Genomic DNA, 20,689 nt, shown 5'->3' with positions numbered 1-20,689 from the left:
GTACATAGTAAGAGGTTAAAACAACCTAAAATAAAATACATTTAAAAAGTAAGAAACGCCTTTCTAAATAGAATACAATTTAGTCAGTCTCTCAGTTACAAAGCCTTAAGATATATTTTCTCAACTTGAAATGGAGTCCACACGTGAAGTATGCTGCAGTAAGACTGAACCAGTCTTAAGGTTGTCATAGTAGTGATGTAATGAACAACCCATGAAAATACGTGCGTGTATCATGTGAAAGAGGGCTCTAAATAGACAGAATGAAATGTAGATAGAGAGCAGGAATAAGAGAAAGAATGCTGTTTTCTTTAAAGACCCTAGTAACCTTTAAAATGACGAATATACCCTTGACAGGCACAACATAGCATGAGACACCGGACACTCTCTGCCTGTATGTGTATACTTCATTCTTTTGGATGAACTTCACGTCATGATATCTCAACAATCCAGCACAGAGCAGGTGCTATTCCACTCCCTGTATGAGTGTAAGGATACCATGACATGTGAACACCACCCACCTTACCACAAACTCCTCACACACACATCCACCCACTCTCTCACACACACCCCCATGACTCATCCACCCACTCTCTCACAACCACTACACACACCCATATTTCTGGGGGAATATGAAAGGTGCATTTTTAATATACATCATAGGATTTTCCATTTAACATTTTAGTAAACAGAATTAGGTAAGGAACTACATTTGAATACCATATCTGTTCGATGAGTTGTACTTTCCGTTGTGTTCAGTTGAATGATGACCTGTTAATGATCACTTTATTTCGCAGTGCTTCATAACTTCCTTCTTTTGAAGAAAACATGGATACATCATTTCAACTGTAAATAATATGACCTTGTGTTGTTAAACTTGTCTTAAACAGCTCAAATGTCTTTAACATTCAAACGTTATAGTCCACACCTGCTGCCAACTCAGATAGTTTTACATGCTTGACATTGCTACACTACAACTGGTTAATATGAAGAATGTACGTGACCAGGCCAATCAGTTGTAGGGCTGCAACTGGCTTACCAATGAAAAAACTGATACCAAAATTCATACAGGTCTTTAGTCAATTTTCCTCAAATGTTTTCCCATTCTTGCTTTTTTTGCATGTCATACCCAGATAGGCAAGTAGATTGGATGATTGTTTGGGATTGTTTGTTATATTTATCCAATGTGAATGGGTACACCAAAGTTAAGCTTGTCAGAAATCTTCTCTGAATAACAACTTTTCCTGCTGATGTGAAAGTACCATGCGAACCCAAAGAGCTCCACTGAGTTGCTGTTCTAAATGGTTCAGGTAATAAAATCTCAAATCGATACACAGACAATACTTTAGCTCTCATCATATGTAGACATCCACTGACAGGTGCAAAAGTACTACGTGTGATCTTGAGGAGATAAATGACTACAGGATTACCAGCTAAATACTGCACACATGCCTGTGCCCACACAGTGACATATTGACACCGATTTAGCTGGAGAATAACAAGGAGCGTGTTACCATGCCAAAGACAGACATGCAGAGCTGTTAAGAGTTGTGTTAAAGTGACCCCTGTCATATAAATTTAAGTCTAACGAACTGGCATGACCCCATTAAATTATTCTGCATAAGAATTCTCTATTGCCTGTGAGTGCTCTTCTGGTACCAATCTATCAACGGCTTCACGAATTCAAGGACATGTCTAAAGCTGTTGTAAGTAATATGTATCTGTCTTTTATACCTTTACACCTAGTAATCACTGGACAGTCGGTTTTCTCAGTTAGGTCAGCCCAGCAATGGAACCATCTCCCACAGAACATTAGAGAATCAACCTCATTTAAAAGAAATCTGAGAACATGGTTAATATGTGATCATTAGTGGGTAAGCAGTAGAACTTGTATATTGGGATTGTATTTTATTTTTGATTTATGTATTGTCAATGTTATGTTTGATACGTAACTGCCTTCTTTAGGTTAAATAGCCTTGAATAGCCTCTTGATCAAATAAACAAATTGATTGATTGTATTCCTATCTATCTACTACGTCTACGTGTGAAGCTAAACTTCTAACCGGAAGGAACTCAAGAACGAATAGAATGCGTTGCGCCATCTGTAGGATTATAAGAAGCAACGTTTTTTTGCCGCCTTGAATAAAATAATTAAAAGTAGGCTACAGAAATGTCGATCCCCCCCCCCCCCATCCCTAAGTGGCATGTATTGTATTTGAAAATGTTCTGTTTATAACATAAAAAAAAAATGAAATGTACTGATGTGTCATACCATTTTTTTCAACTTTTGTTGGCTGACTTTCAGCTGAAGTAGTGTGGTGTGCTACACTTTTTGGTGTGATTCATTAGGACTGAGTAAAGGCAGCAACAGACAGCTAAAACTATAGTATTGTACAAGTACAAGCTCTCTTTGTATAATGTGTTAAATGATCAGATCCATGGACGTAAAGGACCGTAACTTTAAAAAAAATAGACTGCAAATAAGCGTCGAAGAACAACGTGCGCTTTTCATAAGTACATAGTCGACAGAAGTGGCCTGTGGCCGAGAATGAAATTATGTTCAGCATTAGTGGTATGATTGTTTTTAAACGTAGCAGCTGTGATGGAGCCCATCAGTACAAGGCTTGTTCTACAAGCATAGCTGTGGTCATGGCAGCAGCTCTCACTGGCTTTCTTGCCAGCTATCCCCAAACTTGATTTACTATTTCCATGAATGCTGTCCGCCAAAGTTGATCTCCTTTAATAAGACACGTGAGTGGGATGGGACTATTTTGCATTCATTGATTTAGGTGATTGTTTGATTTAGGTGATTGTGATCTCAGATCTGTGCTCCCCACATTCCATCCAAACGTGACCTGTGCAACAAGAGGCCGTGTAACATTAGACCAGGTGTACACTAATTTTGTTAAGGCTTACAAAGTACAGTCTGACTCCCATCTAGGCCTGTCTGACCACCTCTCACTGTTCCTGTACCCCTCATACCAAAAAAGAATCAGAGCGATAAGACCTGCCACCAAGTCCATAATGAGGATGCCATCCTTCCGCTACAGGACTGTTTTGACAGCACGGACTGGACAATATTTAACAGCCTAGAGGCTTCTGACGACCCAAAAATGGCACTGGAGGAATACACATCTTCAGTAATGGACTACATCAACTTCTGTGTGAACAATGTCACAAGGAGGAGGACTGTGAGAGTGTTCCCCAACCAAAAGCCATAGATGTGCAGAGAGGTCCGTACACTACTGAAGGCCAGAGATGCAGCCTACAGATCAGGTGATGCACCAGCGTACAGTGTAGCCAGGGCAGCACTGAGGAGAGGCATAAAATCTGCGAAAGCCAAACACCACCAACGTGTTGAGCAACTTTTCCACACTCACACCAATCCGGTGTATGGGAGGGAATAAGAGCATTCTCGGACTACAAAGGGAATGCGTCATCCCCCCCGACCAGCTGTGCTACCCTGACTGAAGAGCTGAATCAGTTCTATGCACGGTTCGACAGGGACAACATTGGTCAGCTGCCTCTTGAGCGTCATCGAGAGGTTCACCAGTGATTGGAGCAATCCAGTGGTGCTAGTACCAAAAAAGGATGGCACTATGCGGTTTTGCATTGACTTTCGGCGTGTGAACGCGCAGTCCCAGTTTGACGCGTACCCAATGCCCCGGCTGGAGGATCTAATTGAGTGCCTGGGGAAAGAGTCGTTCATCACGACATTGGATTTATGTAAGAGCTACTGGCAGGTGCCTTTGGTCAAGGCAGCCAGACCCTACACTGCATTCCGGACCCCACAGGGGCTATTCCATTTCCTGGTGATGCCCTTTGGCCTCCAGGGGGTGCCAGCCACTTTCCAGAGACTCATGGATAGAGTCTTGGCTGGCACGGATTCCTTTGCTGCAGCCTACCTAGATGACATTGTGGTGTACAGCAACACCTGGGAGGAGCATCTACGTCATCTAGGTGAGGTTCTGCAGCGGATTAAGCAGGCCGGCTTGATTGTCCACCCAAGGAAATGTGCACTTGCTCAGGAGGAGGTGAGATGCCTGGGACATGTTCTGGGCCGAGGAGTGATCCGGCCACAGAAGGACAAGGTCGAGGCGGTGCAGGCCTGTCTACGGCCCCAGACAAAGAAGGACGTCCGGTCCTTTCTTGGGTTGGTTGGCTGGTACCGCCGGTTTGTGCCAGACTTCGCCACACGAGCGGCACCATTGACAGACCTAACACGAAACACTGGATTCACCCAGATCCAATGGGGAGAGGACCAGGAGATGGCGTTCCTGGGTTTAAAAGAGGTGCTCAGTACGGACCCTGTGCTCCAGAGTCCGAACTTTGAAGAACCCTTCATGGTGCAGACAGATGCATCAGGGGTCGGCCTTGGGGCGGTGCTGCTCCAAGGAGAGGGGGAGGACCAGAAACCTGTGGCTTATATAAGCCGCAAGCTTTTCCCTCAGGAGACAAGGTACACAGCCTTTGAGCTGGAGTGCCTGGCAGTCAAGTGGGCACTTGACAGCTTAGAGTATTATCTTCTAGGGAGAGACTTTACCCTTGAAAGTGACCACCGCGCCTTGCAGTGGTTGGGGAAAATGAAAGACTCCAACGCCCGGATTACCCGTTGGTTTTTGGCACTGCAGCCATACCGCTTCACCGTGCGGTACCGGGCTGGTAAGAAAAACATTGTGGCCGACTTTTTGTCCCGCCACCCTTGTGGTGAGACTCCAGAAGGGGAGGGAAATGTGGAAAAGTGAATTCCCCTTTCCAACGTGACCATCAACATGAACTTTGTGGTGGGTATTATTTATGATGATCATTGTAGGACTTATGCGTACTTACTGTAAGGTGAAGTACATGCTTTGTGGAAATACTGTATGGAATACTTTTGGAATACTGTTGCTTTGTTATTCAGACTAGTAAGATAGTTTCAAGTGCTGTTTAAGTACTGATTTATGCTTGTTTGTTTTTGTATATATGTTTGGTACGGAACCAAATAAACCCAAATAGCCCAAATCATCTTGTGGACCGTGGTTTGTTCCTCTTCACCACTGACATTTCAGCTGCCACATCCCAATAACGTGGGGTGACCGAGCGGTCCCTCACACTGATATTGCTTTTTTATACTCGATACTGTATATCTCTTTAGTAATTGTTATTTATTATTATTTAACTGTGGCAGATAATGTCCACCGCAACTTAAGTTTTTAGCTGTCTGTTGCTGCCTCTGTCTCGTTGTCGTTGTGACAATGACAAAGAAAGTACTTTAAACTTGAACTTTGAACTTTAAACTTTCTTGCTGAGATAAGCTTAGTTTGTGCTTTGTCTGCGTTTGATACGGAAGTGAACATAGGTTCCTGATAGAGAGTAGTTAAGGACGTGAACGAGTTGTCGTTGGCGAGAGGTGCAAGGCAGTGTTGTTAGCTAGCTACATTAACTGTTAATACTGACTAGATATACGTATAAATTATTTCATTACTGAAATGGGACACATGTGCATGACACTTTTGAGCTGTATTTTGCTAACAAGTTTCATTGTGGATGCCTTCGAACCAATATCAACAATATCAATTGGAGCCGCCGGCGCTTGTTACTTTGGAAATATGTTGTATAAATATCTGTACGAAACGTGCGATGAAAATTGGATCAGATTTAACTCTTCTAGTAAGTTCATACAAAACTGTCATTATTATTACCAGTTGTGTTTTGTAGAGACCCGGTGGCATCGAACAGTGCAGCCTTAAAGGCCACAATGTAATAGAATGAAAGTGCTTTTTTAATTTCAGTTTTGATTCATTCAGTGATACAATCCTCAGTACACTAGCGTTATGTCTGCGTTCTCTCGTTCTCTTATCAAACCGTAATAGAAGAAAAGCTAAATTCGACCTGTGTTACTAAACGTTAGTCTGTCAGTTTAGAGGTTTTCTTCACCCGTTGTGTGTCCTTTTATGCACACAATGGTATATAAGTCCTACAGTTCTCTCTCTCTATTTTACATTTTTATCCTGACAAAGTTTCCACACTAAACGTCTTAAGGTAATTACTTATTCAGAGCTGCAGAATGCATCAGATTTACGACATGTCTGTTCATGCCTGTACCTGGTTTCATTAATTGAGACAGTCAATAACATTTGAAGGATGTGAATGCTATCTAATTCAAAGGGTTGTCAAACTCAAATACACAGAGGGCCAAAATTAATAACTGCGTCCAAGTTCAGGGATGGACATATTCAATATTAAGTTTAAGGCATATTGAATCTTGGACAAGCAGCCTAAAGCTTTGGCCTATAAGTTATTGCCCATAATTTCCTGTTTTCAAAGCCCACCTTTCTTTTGTCCATTTTTTGTGGGGGATAGAGACAGGCCACAAACTAAACTTTGTCTTCTGGTGATGAGGCTGCAGACATTGGGGCAAGGGCTCGGCTTGCGTGCCTAAATTGATGTAGGTTTGGTGGCAGGGCATTGTGGGACTTGCAGCATTAGTGGTGCATGCAACATACCGGCGGCCACGGCAGGCGAGCACTGATAGACATAAGATATTATTTGGCAGGCCAAATAAAATTTCACTGTGGCCCATTCAAATCAATGGAACATTTGCAACATTCAGACCCCCTGGCCTGTTCTATAACCATATAATCTTGATTTTCAAAAGATATGACTGCAAAAAGTAAGACTCTGAGGTGAGGTGTGATGTTAATTTTTCTAAACGCAGATCTGGAGGAGGCCTTGAACAAGGAGCTCTTTGGCCAGCATGTGGCATCCCGGGTAATCCTGAAAACGGTGACCGGATACATGCAAAACCCGAACCCCAAGAAACCCCTGGTCCTCTCTCTGCATGGCTGGACAGGCACAGGAAAAACCTTGACAAGCAAGTTGATCGCTGAGAGCATCTACCACAAGGGCATGCAGAGCAGATTTGTGCATCGGTTCGCAGCCATCGCACACTTCCACCACCAGAAGCATCTGGAAACGTACAAAGTAAGGGAGTGATGCAAGCATCGAGCTTACCTCCACAAATGAACTGACATACTGGTTGAGTGCTGGCTTCATGTTCAAATGTAATTTCAAATGTTGATTTTTTTTTTTGGATAGGAGCAGCTACAGATGTGGATTAAAGGGAACGTCACAAAGTGTCCACGCTCCATGTTCATTTTTGATCAGATGGACAAAATGCAGCCTGGCCTGATTGACATCATCAAGCCATACCTGGACTACTACGATCATCTGGATGGGGTTTCTTATAGGCAGGCCATCTTCATTTTTCTCAGGTGTGTTAAACTTCAGTTCTCTCGAGTTTGGTTTCATTTAGCCTGGAAGATGGTTTCACCCACATTTGATCTGTATTCCACACAGTTGTCTTGTGAAGGTGAATGATTTCAAATTCATGTCAACAGAGGAAATGATCTGTTCAAGTGAAATATAAATAAAGTTTTGGAGACTGTGAACAGGCAGCTTTTGCAGAACTACACTCTGGTGAGAATCGGAGATCTTGATTACTTTGATGCATACAAACACATATACAACATATTGTAACGTGGATTTCTTTATGATTGATGTAAAGACAGTAATTATTGTATTTCTAACAGATATATGCATGCATATAAATAATCCTACTTCGTCAGTTATTCACAATAGTTTTTTGCACCTTTGTCCGGCTCTCTGGAAAAAGGCTCCATGTGTTTAAGTAAACGGACTATGCTGACCATATGGCACCAGTTCAATTGTCTCTATACTACAATTTAGACCACTGTACTTGCCTTAAGCTTATGCCTGCAATCAGATGATGTCCATAATGTTAATTCACAATAAGGCACTCTCTTTCATATTCAGTTACTTTCAATTCTGAGACCAACAAATGTTTTGTTTCTCTAACATCTAGCAGTACAAACAGTGCCATACAGGAAATGATAATAAGAATATGCACATCCGTCGTCTGTCAGCCAAGGTAGCATGCGTGCTAGGGCTTCACGACCTTCTTCCAAAATCTTTGACTATACACCTTCAGGGCAAAAGTACAGTCAGTTGTAGTTTTATTTGGCTGACTTTAAAAACTGTGTGTTGAGAGTCGTACTTTAACATGGATTGCCTCCTCATGTACTAAATGCTTGCGTCCTTTTTCCATGTGTGCGTAATGTCCAGTTATGAAGGTGGAGAGAAGATCGCAGAGGTGGCCCTGGACTTCTGGGAGAAGGGTTGGGAGCGAGAGGAGATCGAGCTGAAGGATTTGGAGATGGCAATCAGCCTCTCGGCCTTCAACCACAAACAGAGTACGCCACACTTTTTTTTTCTGTCATTTTCTCAGCAAGAGGAATGCATACAGGGATGAACCAAAGAGGAATTTAATAAGTAGTGTAGAGTGAAAGAAAAGTATAATTTCTGAAGCATTTCTGATGCATTCAAACACGTGTTTGCTTAGTTGGACCCTCTCTCATTTAAGTATTCCATTTCAATGTCATGACCAGGTCTTTGATCTTGTTGTCTTTACTGTCCTGTAGGGATGCACCGATACCACTTTTTTACAAACCGATACGAGTACGAGTATTTTTATTTGTGTACTTGTGTACCGAGTACCGATACAGATACTTCTTAGATTTGGTCTCCATGAAAGTGCAATTTATTTGGAGGCAGATTTTATTTTATCCTCTGCAGATTATGTCAAGCCTACAGTACAACATGAACAGAAGGCTATCCCAAGTCAAAAATAAACAGAGCTTTCTAGTTTTAACAAAAAAAAGCCTTCAAAGAGACAATATCATCACAGACAAAATGCAAATATAACCAGATAAAGGCATTCAATTTGCTGTATAGTTAACAACAGTCTGCTTAACAAAAAGTGAACAGAACTATTAATGGATTAGCACATGAGCAAATTTCAGTTACTAAAGGATCAAAAGAGTCTCCTGCTCAAGTACACAAATAATCACTTAACCTACAGTATGTGGCACTATAAGTTTCTCTCTCTACCTCTCTCTCTCTCTGTGTGCGTGCGCGTTTTTTTCTTTTGCCAGACATCAGTTATGATTTGAAACAAATTGCCTAAATGGTTCAATGCTTCACCAAAGCTTAATTTGCCCATCACTAAAAACAAGACGGAAAATAAGTGACTTATTAGTCTGGCAGAGAATGGTAGGAAAGGTAGGTAGGACAACAAATCACATTTTGTGTCTGCATAGCGCAACCAGTTTGATGCAGTGAAATACTGTTGAGTGGTATTGGTGCTTGGTATCGGCAACTCAAAAACGAGTACGAGTTTTTTAAGGAAGTATCGCCCGATACTGGTATCGGTTTAGTTGCATCCCTACTGTCCTGTTTTTGTCATTTTCATTCTCTTTTTCTCACTGAGTTATGAGAGAGAATTGATCTCTTGGCTTTTCTCTCGTTTTTCTACCCTGTTTCCTCCTAGATGGTTTCTGGCGTTCCAATTTGATTAGCAAGAACCTGGTGGACGTCTATGTGCCTTTCCTGCCTCTGGAGCAGAAGCACGTGATTCAGTGTGGCCTTGCTGAGATGATCGCCAGGGGAATGAAGCCAGACAAGGAAGTGGTGGAGAACATGGCCCAAGAATGCTATTTCTCCAAAGAGCATCGCCCCTTTTCCACTATGGGCTGCATGTTGATCTCAAGCCGACTGAATGAATACATTTAATGCCTACAGACTGGGAGGAGTTCATTGTAAGAAGTGACTTCCTATCTGAGCAGGAGGTGTTGGGGCATATTGGGCCTCATTCTCAAACACAGTTGAGAAGAATTTAAGAATCCGGTGGATTTAGGAAAACATTTGGTATTCATGAAAGTTTTCTCATCTTGGATTTGTTCTGAACTTCAGAACGCGAAATAGCAGTCGTTAATCGGCCAGTGATTTCTCAAACGTGCCCCATGGGCCATCTTGTGTTCTGAGGAATCGCATTTTAGAAAACTCTCCATGTAATAGTATGCAACAATTATACTTCAGGATTAGGGTTAGGATAAGCAGTTTTACCTTAAAATATTAGCTTGAAAAAAATTGGGGTGCTACAATGACTTAATATCATCTGTGCCATTGCTTTACCAGGGTCCATAGGCTTATAACTGCTAAATGTAAGATTGCGTAACGCCGCCCGGCTTTCTACTTCTACTAGTATGTAGCTTATGTGCCGTCTTGTGTTGCACTTGTTTGATGTTTGACTGTGTAGAACAGTTGTTGAGTAACTAGTTTGTCATAATGTCAAAGTCAGCACATTTAAAGAGATTTCGTTAGTTTTACCCGCTAGCATATCGTTAGCAAATAGCAATTGATCTGGAATGCATCTTTAAGGGCTGAATTTGTGAGAAACCGTTGGTGATTGCATTCACATCAACTCTACAGACATCCACTGATTAAAATAATTATATTATAATAATAATAAATCCGAGAATATTTGTATCATTAACAATTACGTTTCACATTTATAGTCATGATTCTACGAGGCATCGTGATGTCATAGAATAAATAAAAGGACTACACCAGGATGGTAATCCAGACTTATTTCATTTGTAGATCCATGTTGGTGGAACGAACTGCCTAGCACTACCATCTTTCGAAGACCCAACTCTTCAGAGAGCACCTCCCTTCCTAACTGGCACTAGTGCTTTACTTGCACTTACAGCAGTTGCATTCCTGCACTTCTTTTTTCTTTTCTACCTCGTTTTTCTATTTCTTATATAAAGTAGTATTTATTGTTACACTAGGTCTCTATTGCTCGTCGCTGGAATGTTCTCTCCCATGTACGTCGCTTTGGACAAAAGCGTCTGCTAAATGACTAAATGTAAGTGTACATGAACATTGCAAATGTAAACTCAATTGCGTTGATATAGCTATAGTGGAATATAATGGAACCATTTACATCCTGCAACAGTACCTCCACCTCTGCACGGGTGAAGTTAGATCTGCGTTTACTCGACCGACTCGCTTTTAGCTTTGAGTTTTACGAGTTTTACTCGCTTACGAGTTTCTTTCGTGTGGATTCGGGGAGAGTTAGGCCCGTATTAAGACGACTGGTGCCCACCTACCCCCACTCCGCAGAACACAAACCATAACTATCCACAGGGGTGTTTCAGTCCTTGAGTAGACAAATGCTTTCTTACTTTACTCAAGTATTATTTCTGAGTATCTGTACTTTACTTGATTGTTATTTTATACATACAGTACTTTATTGCATTTTCACGCTTACATCACAGCTTACTTGTGAAAGTAATTAAGGCATATGCTGTAAATTATGTTTAATGTGAACTTATGTTATTTGAAATCATAATACTTGGGTGCCCTGCTTGCACAGACACAACGCAGGAGGCACCACAGACAAACTGAGACACATAGTGGGACGTGAAGGAAAGCGAATTTTTTTTGGTCACTGTTGTCCCAAATGTATGTACTGTATAATTGCAATTACATGTTTTATTATTAATATTATTATTACTATATATAAAAAATATATATATTATATACTGTATATATATATATATATTTTTTTTTTACACCGGTTGCTTGGGGGCCCTGGCGTCTTGGGGCCCCATGGGCAGTTGCCCAGTTGCCCATATGGTTAATCCGGCCGTGGGTAGAGTCTTTATTTTGAGATCAGTGGAGAACACACACTAATTAAGTTCCAAATGGAATCTACTGCTGGTTTCCAGGCGAACACGGAAATGCAATTTACGTATCTGCACTATGGTTTAAATGGAATATGTATATTTGGTTGTGATGCTATGTGTAAACTTTGGGTTTGTTTGTTTTGTTGATTGTTTGTTTGTCTGTCTAGTTTTCACTGTGTTCCAGACAATAAAATGAGAAGAGTTGGACATCAGTATGAAGCGTGGAGTCATGTTTATTAGCTAAAACCATTAAGTTACAAGGTTAATTAGCCTTCTACTTGCTGTTTGTTGATTGGCCTACCTACGGTACAGGGATATTTATAACATCTTCTCCGTGTATGTCCTAAATAGATTATATTAAATTAGTACTGTATATGTAAATAAATTTGTCTTTTTTTACCTAAAGCAAATGTTGTCTTTTCCTTTTATTTTCTTCTTGGAGTATACCAGAATGCTTAATTTACATGTTAAAATCACAAACAATTGTGACACCCCTACAGGAGTTTGGTTTGTCACCTTTATCAGCCCTTCTGAGTTCGGGGGTATGTATAGTACTATAAATGTTAATGTTCATTTTGCACAATTATGCAATACATTTCGATGTAATGGGGCATGCCCTAACATGAACCTTTGGTTTTGGCCCTCGGCCCTCCACTCCGATTAATATTTAGCCCCTGACATGAAGAATTTGGGCTCCCCTGTACTAGATAATTGTCATAGTCAATCATAGTCATGAGGCTGAATTGCTGTCCTTTTTCAAATATCCTCAATTAAATGGTTGCAAATAAAATCTTCTTCCACTGATTGAATTTCACATACCCTTATAACATGTCTTGTAACCTTTCAAGGACAAAGCTTAGCAGCAAAACTTGATATCAAATAAAATTGTAAATGCTACATGTGTTAGTAGCATATTGTAGTGAGGTGGATTACTATTGCTGACTTTTCTTGGTATTGCAGTTTCAAAAGTCCTGCCATAATCTGCAATCATTCATTTCAAAATGTTTTCTTTTTACCCTGCGAATGTGTCCACGCCACAGGACGAATACTGCACACATGCCTGTGCCGACACAGTGACATGATGACACCGCTTGAGCTGGAGAATAACAAGGAGCGTGTTACCATGCCAAAGACAGACATGCAGAGCTGTTAAGAGTTGTGTTAACGTGACCCCTGTCATATAAATTTAAGTCTAAATAACTGGCATGACCCCATTAAATTCTTCTGCATAAGAATTCTCAATGCCTGTGAGTGCTGTTCTGGTACCAATCTATCAACGACTCCACGAATTCAAGGACATGTTTAAAGCTGTTGTAAGTAATATTTATCTGTCTTTAAACCTCTAATAATCACTTACCCTGAGAAAAAAAAAGTCTGTCTGATACTCTACTGGGCAATGTGACCACCTAACACCTGTGACCTTTTAAACAGCTGTATGAACCATGCAGGAGGCTTCCAAAGAAAAGGCCTGGCTCCCTGCACAGTGCACTCATGAATGGTGGTGGTGAAGGCCTACAGTGGCTACGTCTCATAGAAGTTACAAAGATGGCTAATTCTGCTTACTGCTTGCAACTGCTGTAGCTAGTCATGGTTTTACAATGAATATATTTTATTAATATTCACTCATACAAGGACATCTGTTTTTACCACACTTCTGCTGTCTTTGTAGATCACAGGGTGTGCACTGAAACTGAGCACAAGACAGTTCTGACACAAATATCACACATGGACGTGTTCGACTTCCTCATGGGAAGATATTATTACCAGAGGTATCATTTAACACCCCTACTACCGAATCCGAATATTATAAATAAATATATGGCATACTTGGAGGCTTATATTTCATTTATATTTGCAGCATCTTAACCCCTACCCCCCAACTCAGTCATTCAATATGAAAGTGTCCAAGAATAAGGGAATATTTATTCTTTTGTTTTGAAAAAGGTGTTGGTCCATGACGTTATCTTGTAGATGGAAGATAGATGTTGGAAGCCCATTCCTGTGATCATCAATCAGAGGAACTTGGAAAAACTGATGTAATTTTCTGTCTTAATCCCGACAGCGAGATCAAAATGGCCTCCTGTAAACAATGCAAAAGCAGCATAGCATGAGAAAAGGGTCAAAGCACACACTGAATTAAACAGAATTAAAGTAATCATGCAAATCAACATCTGGTTTACATTAAATATCTGGAGAAAATGTAATGCTTTAGGAGTCACAATGGCATTTCAATGAAGCAGGATGGCATATTGGGTGATGTTACAAAAAATGTGTACAGTGTCCAGATTAGGACCGTCACAGGACTATCAGGTCATCTTCCTTCCCACTCACACAGCGAACCTCATGCAGCATATCCTCTCTTCCAGCAAACATTTTCCCCTTCATGACCCTTCTCCATTTACTGTTTTTCGATTTTAAACGCCTTTGCCACTGTTACTGTTTAATCTTCCTCTAATATTCTCTCCAGCGCTTACTCACCTCAGTCCGTATGGTGCGACTGCCCTGTGAGGGGCAAGTGTTGAGGTACAGGTTGAACAAAGAACTTGGGTCAGAAACGTCCAGGTTATCATCAGTTTCCACACTAGCTTCCAGACCTGACAACCCACCAAACACCACAAGCATATGCCTAAAGGACAGAGAGCAGACAAAGAGAATGTAAGAGAACATTTTAAGTTTGCCTTTTCTCTAAAGGACTTTGTGGCATTAAACGTGTAGTGTCTTAAGCAAATTGGTTAGTTGTGTGAAGTGTTTATGTTATGCTTGTGTGAGGGAAGCCTCTAAGAATATAACAGGGCAGTAGTATGGATTACCTGAATGGGGATATTGTAATATTATCTGCATTGTTGCCCTTTTCAGAGGTTCCAATAGTGATGTCATAGCCTTCCTTATAAGGACATTCAGTAAATACACCACCTGTTCACAATACAAGAACAACAAAGTACTTTTTAAAGACCAATTCCTTTACATACCACACACAGATAAAACATTGGGGTAAACCAGTAGCTATGGTAAACTAGACAAAACATTTTAGAATAATTTCCTAAACTGATGAGTATAATCTTAGGATTGACATGATGATCATTGTGCCAACTTACTGAGACAGGAAGCAAGTCGGACAGTATAACCCCAATACAGCCCTTTATCCGTCCGAGGAACATGGGGAGCCACCACTAGACCCTTATAGCATTTAGAACCTGCAACACAAGCAAACACTGCATTTTTTTTTTTTGCAAACTGAGTTGACCTAAGTGGAAAAAAGAGAGGGACGAAAAGATCCCCCAGATCCCACAACTCTTGTTGCTAATCACAAAACATTAAGCCATGTACCCGAATCCTGATCCTTGTTGAGTTTCACTGTAACTCTTAACCCTGGCTGAAGCTGCTTGTCAATCCGAACCTCCTACATAGAGAGGGAAACACACACACACACACACGCAAAAACACACAGCTTGCAGTTAGCGACAAAATACAGTTATTATTTTAAGTTACAGAAAGATCTTAGAATTGTAAGCACCTTTCTCATGCCACAGTCCACATAGGAGCCCTTTTCTGCCTTGCAAGGCCTGTCAAGAACCAGTCCTTCCCGAAACTCCGCCCCCTCATCCATGCGCATATGATGAGGACTATCCAAAGGGTTTAAGAGACCTGCAGACAGACACAGACATCTTTCACAAACATATACCAATACTAAGACCATACAGGTGTGTGCACATTTGGATATGAGGGAGAATATGGTGGTACTAAAAAGGGTGCCTTACCTGCAAACTGTAGATCCTGATGTTTAGGGAAAAAGGCCTTCCTCAGGTACCTGACAACAGAAGAAGAGGTATATTTATAAAACAAATGTATATGTCTGTAAAATAGCCTCCATGTTGTGTGTCTGTGTGTGTGTTTCACTGAAAGGATAAAAGAATATGTTTAGGTGAGTTTACTTACTGTGGACACTCCAAGTACTGGAGAATGCGTGCAAGCTGGACACATGCTCGTCCCTTCTTCCCAACACCCTTGTACTCCCCCTCAGTGTTTCTTTAATGATGGGAATTTATAAAAGGTTATAATAAGTCCTTCCGAATCACAATTACTTTTGAGGATATTTCTGGTCTGTACTGGACATGAATATTTGATGCATGTGAAAGACCTCAAAACAAACACTCAAGTGGGAAAAAATGACACTCACTTCACGTCCTCTCCTTGTTCCTCAAACACAACTATTTCATCAACACAGAAGACGGTACAGGCACGAGCGATCTGCCCTGCTAGGTACGTGCGCAGCTCAGGTGACTGTGCATTATCCAGGACGGACCCCGGCAGTGCCACACTCAATGTATACGAGCGACCTGACAATGATGAACAATACTTATAAGTTGTATCTTGAAGTGCCAGCTGTCCAGAACAAAAGACACATATTATATAGCTGTAATTTCAGGAATAACCTAGGACCTTCTGCTGATTATGCCAAACTATGACGCATTCGTGTCTTGAAAGTGGACGTGAGATGCCTACCATTACTCTTTTCTTCCTTCTCTGCCTGAGCCTTTTTTTCCTTCAATTCCTTCATCTTCTGTTTCTCCATCTGTGTAATCAATTTTTCCTCCTTCCTTCTGCGCTTCTCCTCCTTCCCTATGACAGACAAAAAAGCGCACATACATAACCAAGTTATCACTTTAGCGGCACTAGATAAGTAACGCTGTTGACATTAGTCTTCACACTCACGTCCTTCTTTCCATTTCTTCCAGTCCACTCGTTCTTGGACCTGTGATAAACAAGAATATATTAGTGTTTGGAACAGACCGTAAATGTACTTCAATTTAAAGCTAACGTTGCAGTCCCTAGAAAACGTGTTTACGTCGGAGCCAATCACCAAGGGGAGAAACATTCCCTGTATGTACAGTCCCCTAACTCTCAACTATAACAAGTGTAGTGTAGAAACAATTAAGAGTTTCTTCGTACTTAACAATATTATATCAAGTATTATAATAACACAATAACCTCTTTCGAAAGCCCTGGTTCCTTCATGGCAAGTTTTTCAGACATGTCCACGTGTGTGCTTCTTTAAAATCCATCCCACAAACACAGGATGTAAACAGTGGGTTCCGTTGGCGTCATTGTTTTATGTCCTTTTGATGGTATCAATACATTAAAATGTACACTGTCAAAAAGTTTTTTTAAATCACTTGTACATTTTGTAAATCACTAAATATATTTGAGCTGTTCACAACGATTTTTCTCATAAACAAGGGGCGGTCCTAATTCTTCACTCGGACGCTCTAGGATGTAACACTTTCTTTTCAAGCAAAGGCCTCCGGTGGAAAACATCAGACACCGTGCCTTTAAAAGTAATATCAGAAGTAGTGTTCCTTAACACATTTGTTTAAGATCAGGAGAGTTCCATCCTTTGTTGGAATACGTGAACATTCACAGTCAACATGGTAAGTTAAAATATAATCATGGGTACAATCCAAAACCTCGTTCTTGTCTAGTTAGCAAAACATGCTATCATGTGAAACGTGGTGGCATGCTAAGTGCTCATGTATGACATTAGCTATAGGCTATTTGGTTTAATTCGAAGCGTGTTTTGACCAAATGTGTTGTCGTACATCGATTTATGTCGTAATGATTATAATATTATTATTGTGCTCTATGCCAAAGCCCTACTGGACAGTCAAACCATAGACATGAGCTAACTTGCCCCATATGGTTATAACCAATCTGACGCGTGTTTTGTTTTCCTATAATGGTTGCTAGCTAGAATTCAATGATTTAACGTCTATATTTGGATTAGAGCTAAAACTGCAGGAACGAGCCTACTTCCTGTGTAAACAATGCAGCTTTCAAAACTTTGTAAATAAAGACTGTGAATAGGGGATTACGTCAAACTCTCTTGTGGTCAACACACAGATAAGCTGTGAATGTTTACAAACAAATGTTCAATTAAAGTAACTTTGTAGATTCAAGATACATCAGAATGCACGCTGGGATTTGTCCTATTTGTCCATGGCCTTATCAGTATCAAGGCTCATTGGTTGGGTTTTAAAATAAATACTCATCAAAGCAAGAACACTTTTAATGAACTTTGCTGAATAGACATTCATTGTGTGTTACTGCATGTGACAGAATTCTTTGTGTGGCTCCTTTTACCAATACTCTCCAGCAACACTCACATCATTACAGATTTTGAGCCATCTCAAGAGCTGTGTTTGTAAAGTCAGCTTTAACAGAAATACAACATATCATCCATTAGTCACTTAAATATGCGCTCAGATATTTTAAGTTTTTCTACTGATTTACCATTTTAGATTTACCATACAGGTAGTTGTTTTTTTCCAGACGATGCAGAGCTCAAAGAATGATGCCGTTTATTTTTCCTCTGTTTCCAGCCTCAGAACGAACATATCGAGTTGCACCGTAAACGCCATGGTTATCGGCTGGATCACCATGAGAGGAAGCGGAAGAAGGAGAGCCGTGAGGCACATGAACGCTCGCACAAGGCACGCAAGATGATTGGTCTGAAGGCCAAACTCTACCACAAACAGCGCCATTCTGAGAAGATCCAGATGAAGAAAACGTGAGTAACATGGCGGATAATGAGAACAGAACCATTGTCACAACCAACTGGTATTGGATTGTAATGGTTGTTCACAGGCAAATAATACAATAAAAAAATTAAGAATATCATGAACATTGTTTGGGTGAACTTCAGGAAAACCTCATGTGAAAGGACTATATAGCCACATGTCCGCTTGTATATATTTCCTGCAAATGCTTAGTTTTTATACAAAATATGTAATTGACTATATACACGGACAGGTCCCATCTATATATGTTTCTTGCATATTCATTTTTGTGTGGTCATCTGCACGTTCTAGCCTCAAGATGCACGAACAGAGGAAGAGCAAACAGAAGGATGACGAGAAGACACCTGAGGGAGCCGTGCCAGCGTACCTGCTGGACAGAGAGGGGCAGTCACGTGCCAAGGTCCTCTCCAACATGATTAAACAGAAGAGGAAGGAGAAAGCTGTGAGTATCCATTCAGAGTATTTGGTCTGCTCAATCTTCCATTGGTATTGGGTACTCTAATCCCACTTACACTGAAAATAATGTGGTAACTAACTGAAATAATATGGTCCTCTGTGTGCTGTGGGTTTTTGTATTATGGGACATATCAATGACATTGTGAATTAAGTAATGATGCCTTCCTTTTGAATGTTTCTAGGGTAAATGGGAGGTGCCAGTGCCAAAAGTGCGGGCACAAGGGGAGATGGAAGTTCTGAAGGTGATACGGACTGGCAAACGACAGAAGAAGGCCTGGAAGCGAATGGTGACCAAAGTCACCTTTGTTGGAGACGGTTTTACGCGGAAACCCCCCAAATATGAGCGCTTCATCCGGCCCATGGTACATACACTCTACACAGACTCACTCACTCTGCGTCATTTTCAGTAGAGTTTTGTCGGTAGACAGTTAGTCACCTGTGCTTTCTGCACAACATGGCCGTGCAGGCAGTTGAGAAGAGTCTTCTAAGAACTTGATTCTATACGCAAAGCTTTCACACCTGCAAACTTGATAAACACAGACTTGAGGCATGTTTTGTTTTTCTTATTCCTACACAGGGTCTTCGTTTTAAAAAAGCTCATGTGACACACCCAGAGCTTAAGGCCACATTCTGTCTGCCTATCCTTGGTGTGAAGAAGAACCCCTCCTCGCCCCTTTACACAACACTAGGGGTCATCACCAAGGGAACAGTCGTCGAAGTCAACGTCAGTGAGCTGGGCCTCGTCACACAAGGTGGAAAGGTCATCTGGGGTGAGTGCAACTGTCTTCGGCTGAGATTGACCCATTCGCTGTTGCTTTTGGTTTGTGCATGTCTGCTGATGATCGCTGATGGTTATTATAGGAGTAGACACACTGACGATGGCTTAGGCCGAAACGCGTCTGTGGATAAACTAGTCAAAATAAATAAGCAATGAGACAAGCTTGAGAGTGCGTTTTTTTTCTTCTTTAAAGTATTATAAAAGTAGCTAGTTTGAATATGACGGACCATATGCTTTGTTCAAGTTGTGGGGTTGCACTCTCTTATCGGCCATTTGGTGTTTTTCAGGTAAATATGCCCAGGTAACGAACAACCCAGAGAATGATGGCTGCATCAACGCTGTGCTGTTGGTCTAACAGAGCCTGGCTACATGAACGGTACCTCTGAAAGCTGCTGTTGTGCAATACCAGCTCTGGGAGTGTCGGTCTCCTCACAGAGAACACGTCTTGTTATCCGTGGAGAAGAACAAGAATTAAGGTGTGGAGGTGTACAACCAGATGCATCTCAGCAACTCTTGGAGTCACTTCTGCAGTCGCATGTATAATTATATTTGAGAATGTTCTGTTTATAATAAAAAAACAAATGAAATTGACTTGCTACATGTGTCATACCATTTTTAGGCTGCATTTCAGTGGAAGTCCACAAGAGTGTGATGTTCTTTACTTTTTGGTGTAATTCATCAGCCCTGACTAGTATTGTGTAGCCTGGATACCAGCCCAAACCCCGCCCACAAAAATTTTTGTCAGGGAGATTTGGTCTGGCTCTGGGTTAATTGGGAGAGAGTTTCATCGGTAGGATCAAACCGGACCAATCAAATTGGCAGGGCGGGCTTTATACGTTGATGGACAGATACCAACGCTTGAGTTGAATTAACCGGTAGATTCGAACTCCGACCAAGATGGCCGCGTCTCGGGTGCTTAGTGGGGAATATTTTATGTGAATTAAGCTATCTACACGACTTTTTAATGTCTACATTGACTCGGTTAGTTGTGCATGTGCAACACGAATGTTACAGAGTATTGTTTGTCTTAACTAAAGTTCTCTAGACCATTATTGTTATATCATTGCTAACGTGTACACAAAAAACCCATCGAAATAAACTGTAGCTTGTAGCCTTAATGCTAATTAATTAACGTGAGCAGGCATATCTCAACAGACATTGACAGCGCATTCATTTTGAAAGAGGAACAGAGAAACGCGATTAAGGCATTTGTCATTGAAAAGATGTTTTTGCCGTCCTTCCTAGGGATCAGGTAAAAGTTTAATCTATCAGATGGTAATAGGCTACTA

General features: G+C 41.0%; 2 protein-coding genes and 1 pseudogene across 3 annotated transcripts; 2 read left to right on the top strand and 1 right to left on the bottom strand.

Moving 5' to 3' along the window:
- Positions 1 to 2,545: 2,545 nt before the first annotated feature.
- LOC308368241 (torsin-1A-like) lies at positions 2,546 to 9,630 on the top strand (annotated as a pseudogene). Its single transcript has 5 exons — positions 2,546 to 2,748; positions 6,698 to 6,963; positions 7,078 to 7,253; positions 8,125 to 8,252; positions 9,389 to 9,630. The product of its transcript is annotated as a torsin-1A-like (transcript).
- Positions 9,631 to 13,289: 3,659 nt separating this feature from the next.
- On the bottom strand, positions 13,290 to 16,334 carry spout1 (SPOUT domain containing methyltransferase 1). Its single transcript, XM_080842002.1, has 10 exons — positions 16,095 to 16,334; positions 15,769 to 15,928; positions 15,528 to 15,617; positions 15,350 to 15,399; positions 15,106 to 15,236; positions 14,919 to 14,991; positions 14,687 to 14,785; positions 14,402 to 14,504; positions 14,070 to 14,217; positions 13,290 to 13,671 (listed from the first exon to the last, which is right to left on the bottom strand). Exons 1-10 carry the CDS (start codon positions 16,234 to 16,236, stop codon positions 13,600 to 13,602), a joined length of 1,068 nt encoding a protein of 355 aa, XP_080698128.1. The 5' UTR covers positions 16,237 to 16,334; the 3' UTR covers positions 13,290 to 13,599.
- A 548-nt stretch (positions 16,335 to 16,882) lies between these two features.
- Positions 16,883 to 19,991, top strand: nsa2 (NSA2 ribosome biogenesis homolog). Its single transcript, XM_080842349.1, has 6 exons — positions 16,883 to 17,020; positions 17,969 to 18,156; positions 18,458 to 18,608; positions 18,805 to 18,984; positions 19,200 to 19,392; positions 19,688 to 19,991. Exons 1-6 carry the CDS (start codon positions 17,018 to 17,020, stop codon positions 19,753 to 19,755), a joined length of 783 nt encoding a protein of 260 aa, XP_080698475.1. The 5' UTR covers positions 16,883 to 17,017; the 3' UTR covers positions 19,756 to 19,991.
- The last annotated feature ends 698 nt before the right edge of the window (positions 19,992 to 20,689 follow it).

This window comes from Sprattus sprattus (genome assembly GCF_963457725.1).
Source record: "Sprattus sprattus genome assembly, chromosome: 7".
Lineage (NCBI taxonomy): Eukaryota > Metazoa > Chordata > Actinopteri > Clupeiformes > Clupeidae > Sprattus > Sprattus sprattus.
This window is presented reverse-complemented; position numbering and strand designations above follow the sequence as displayed.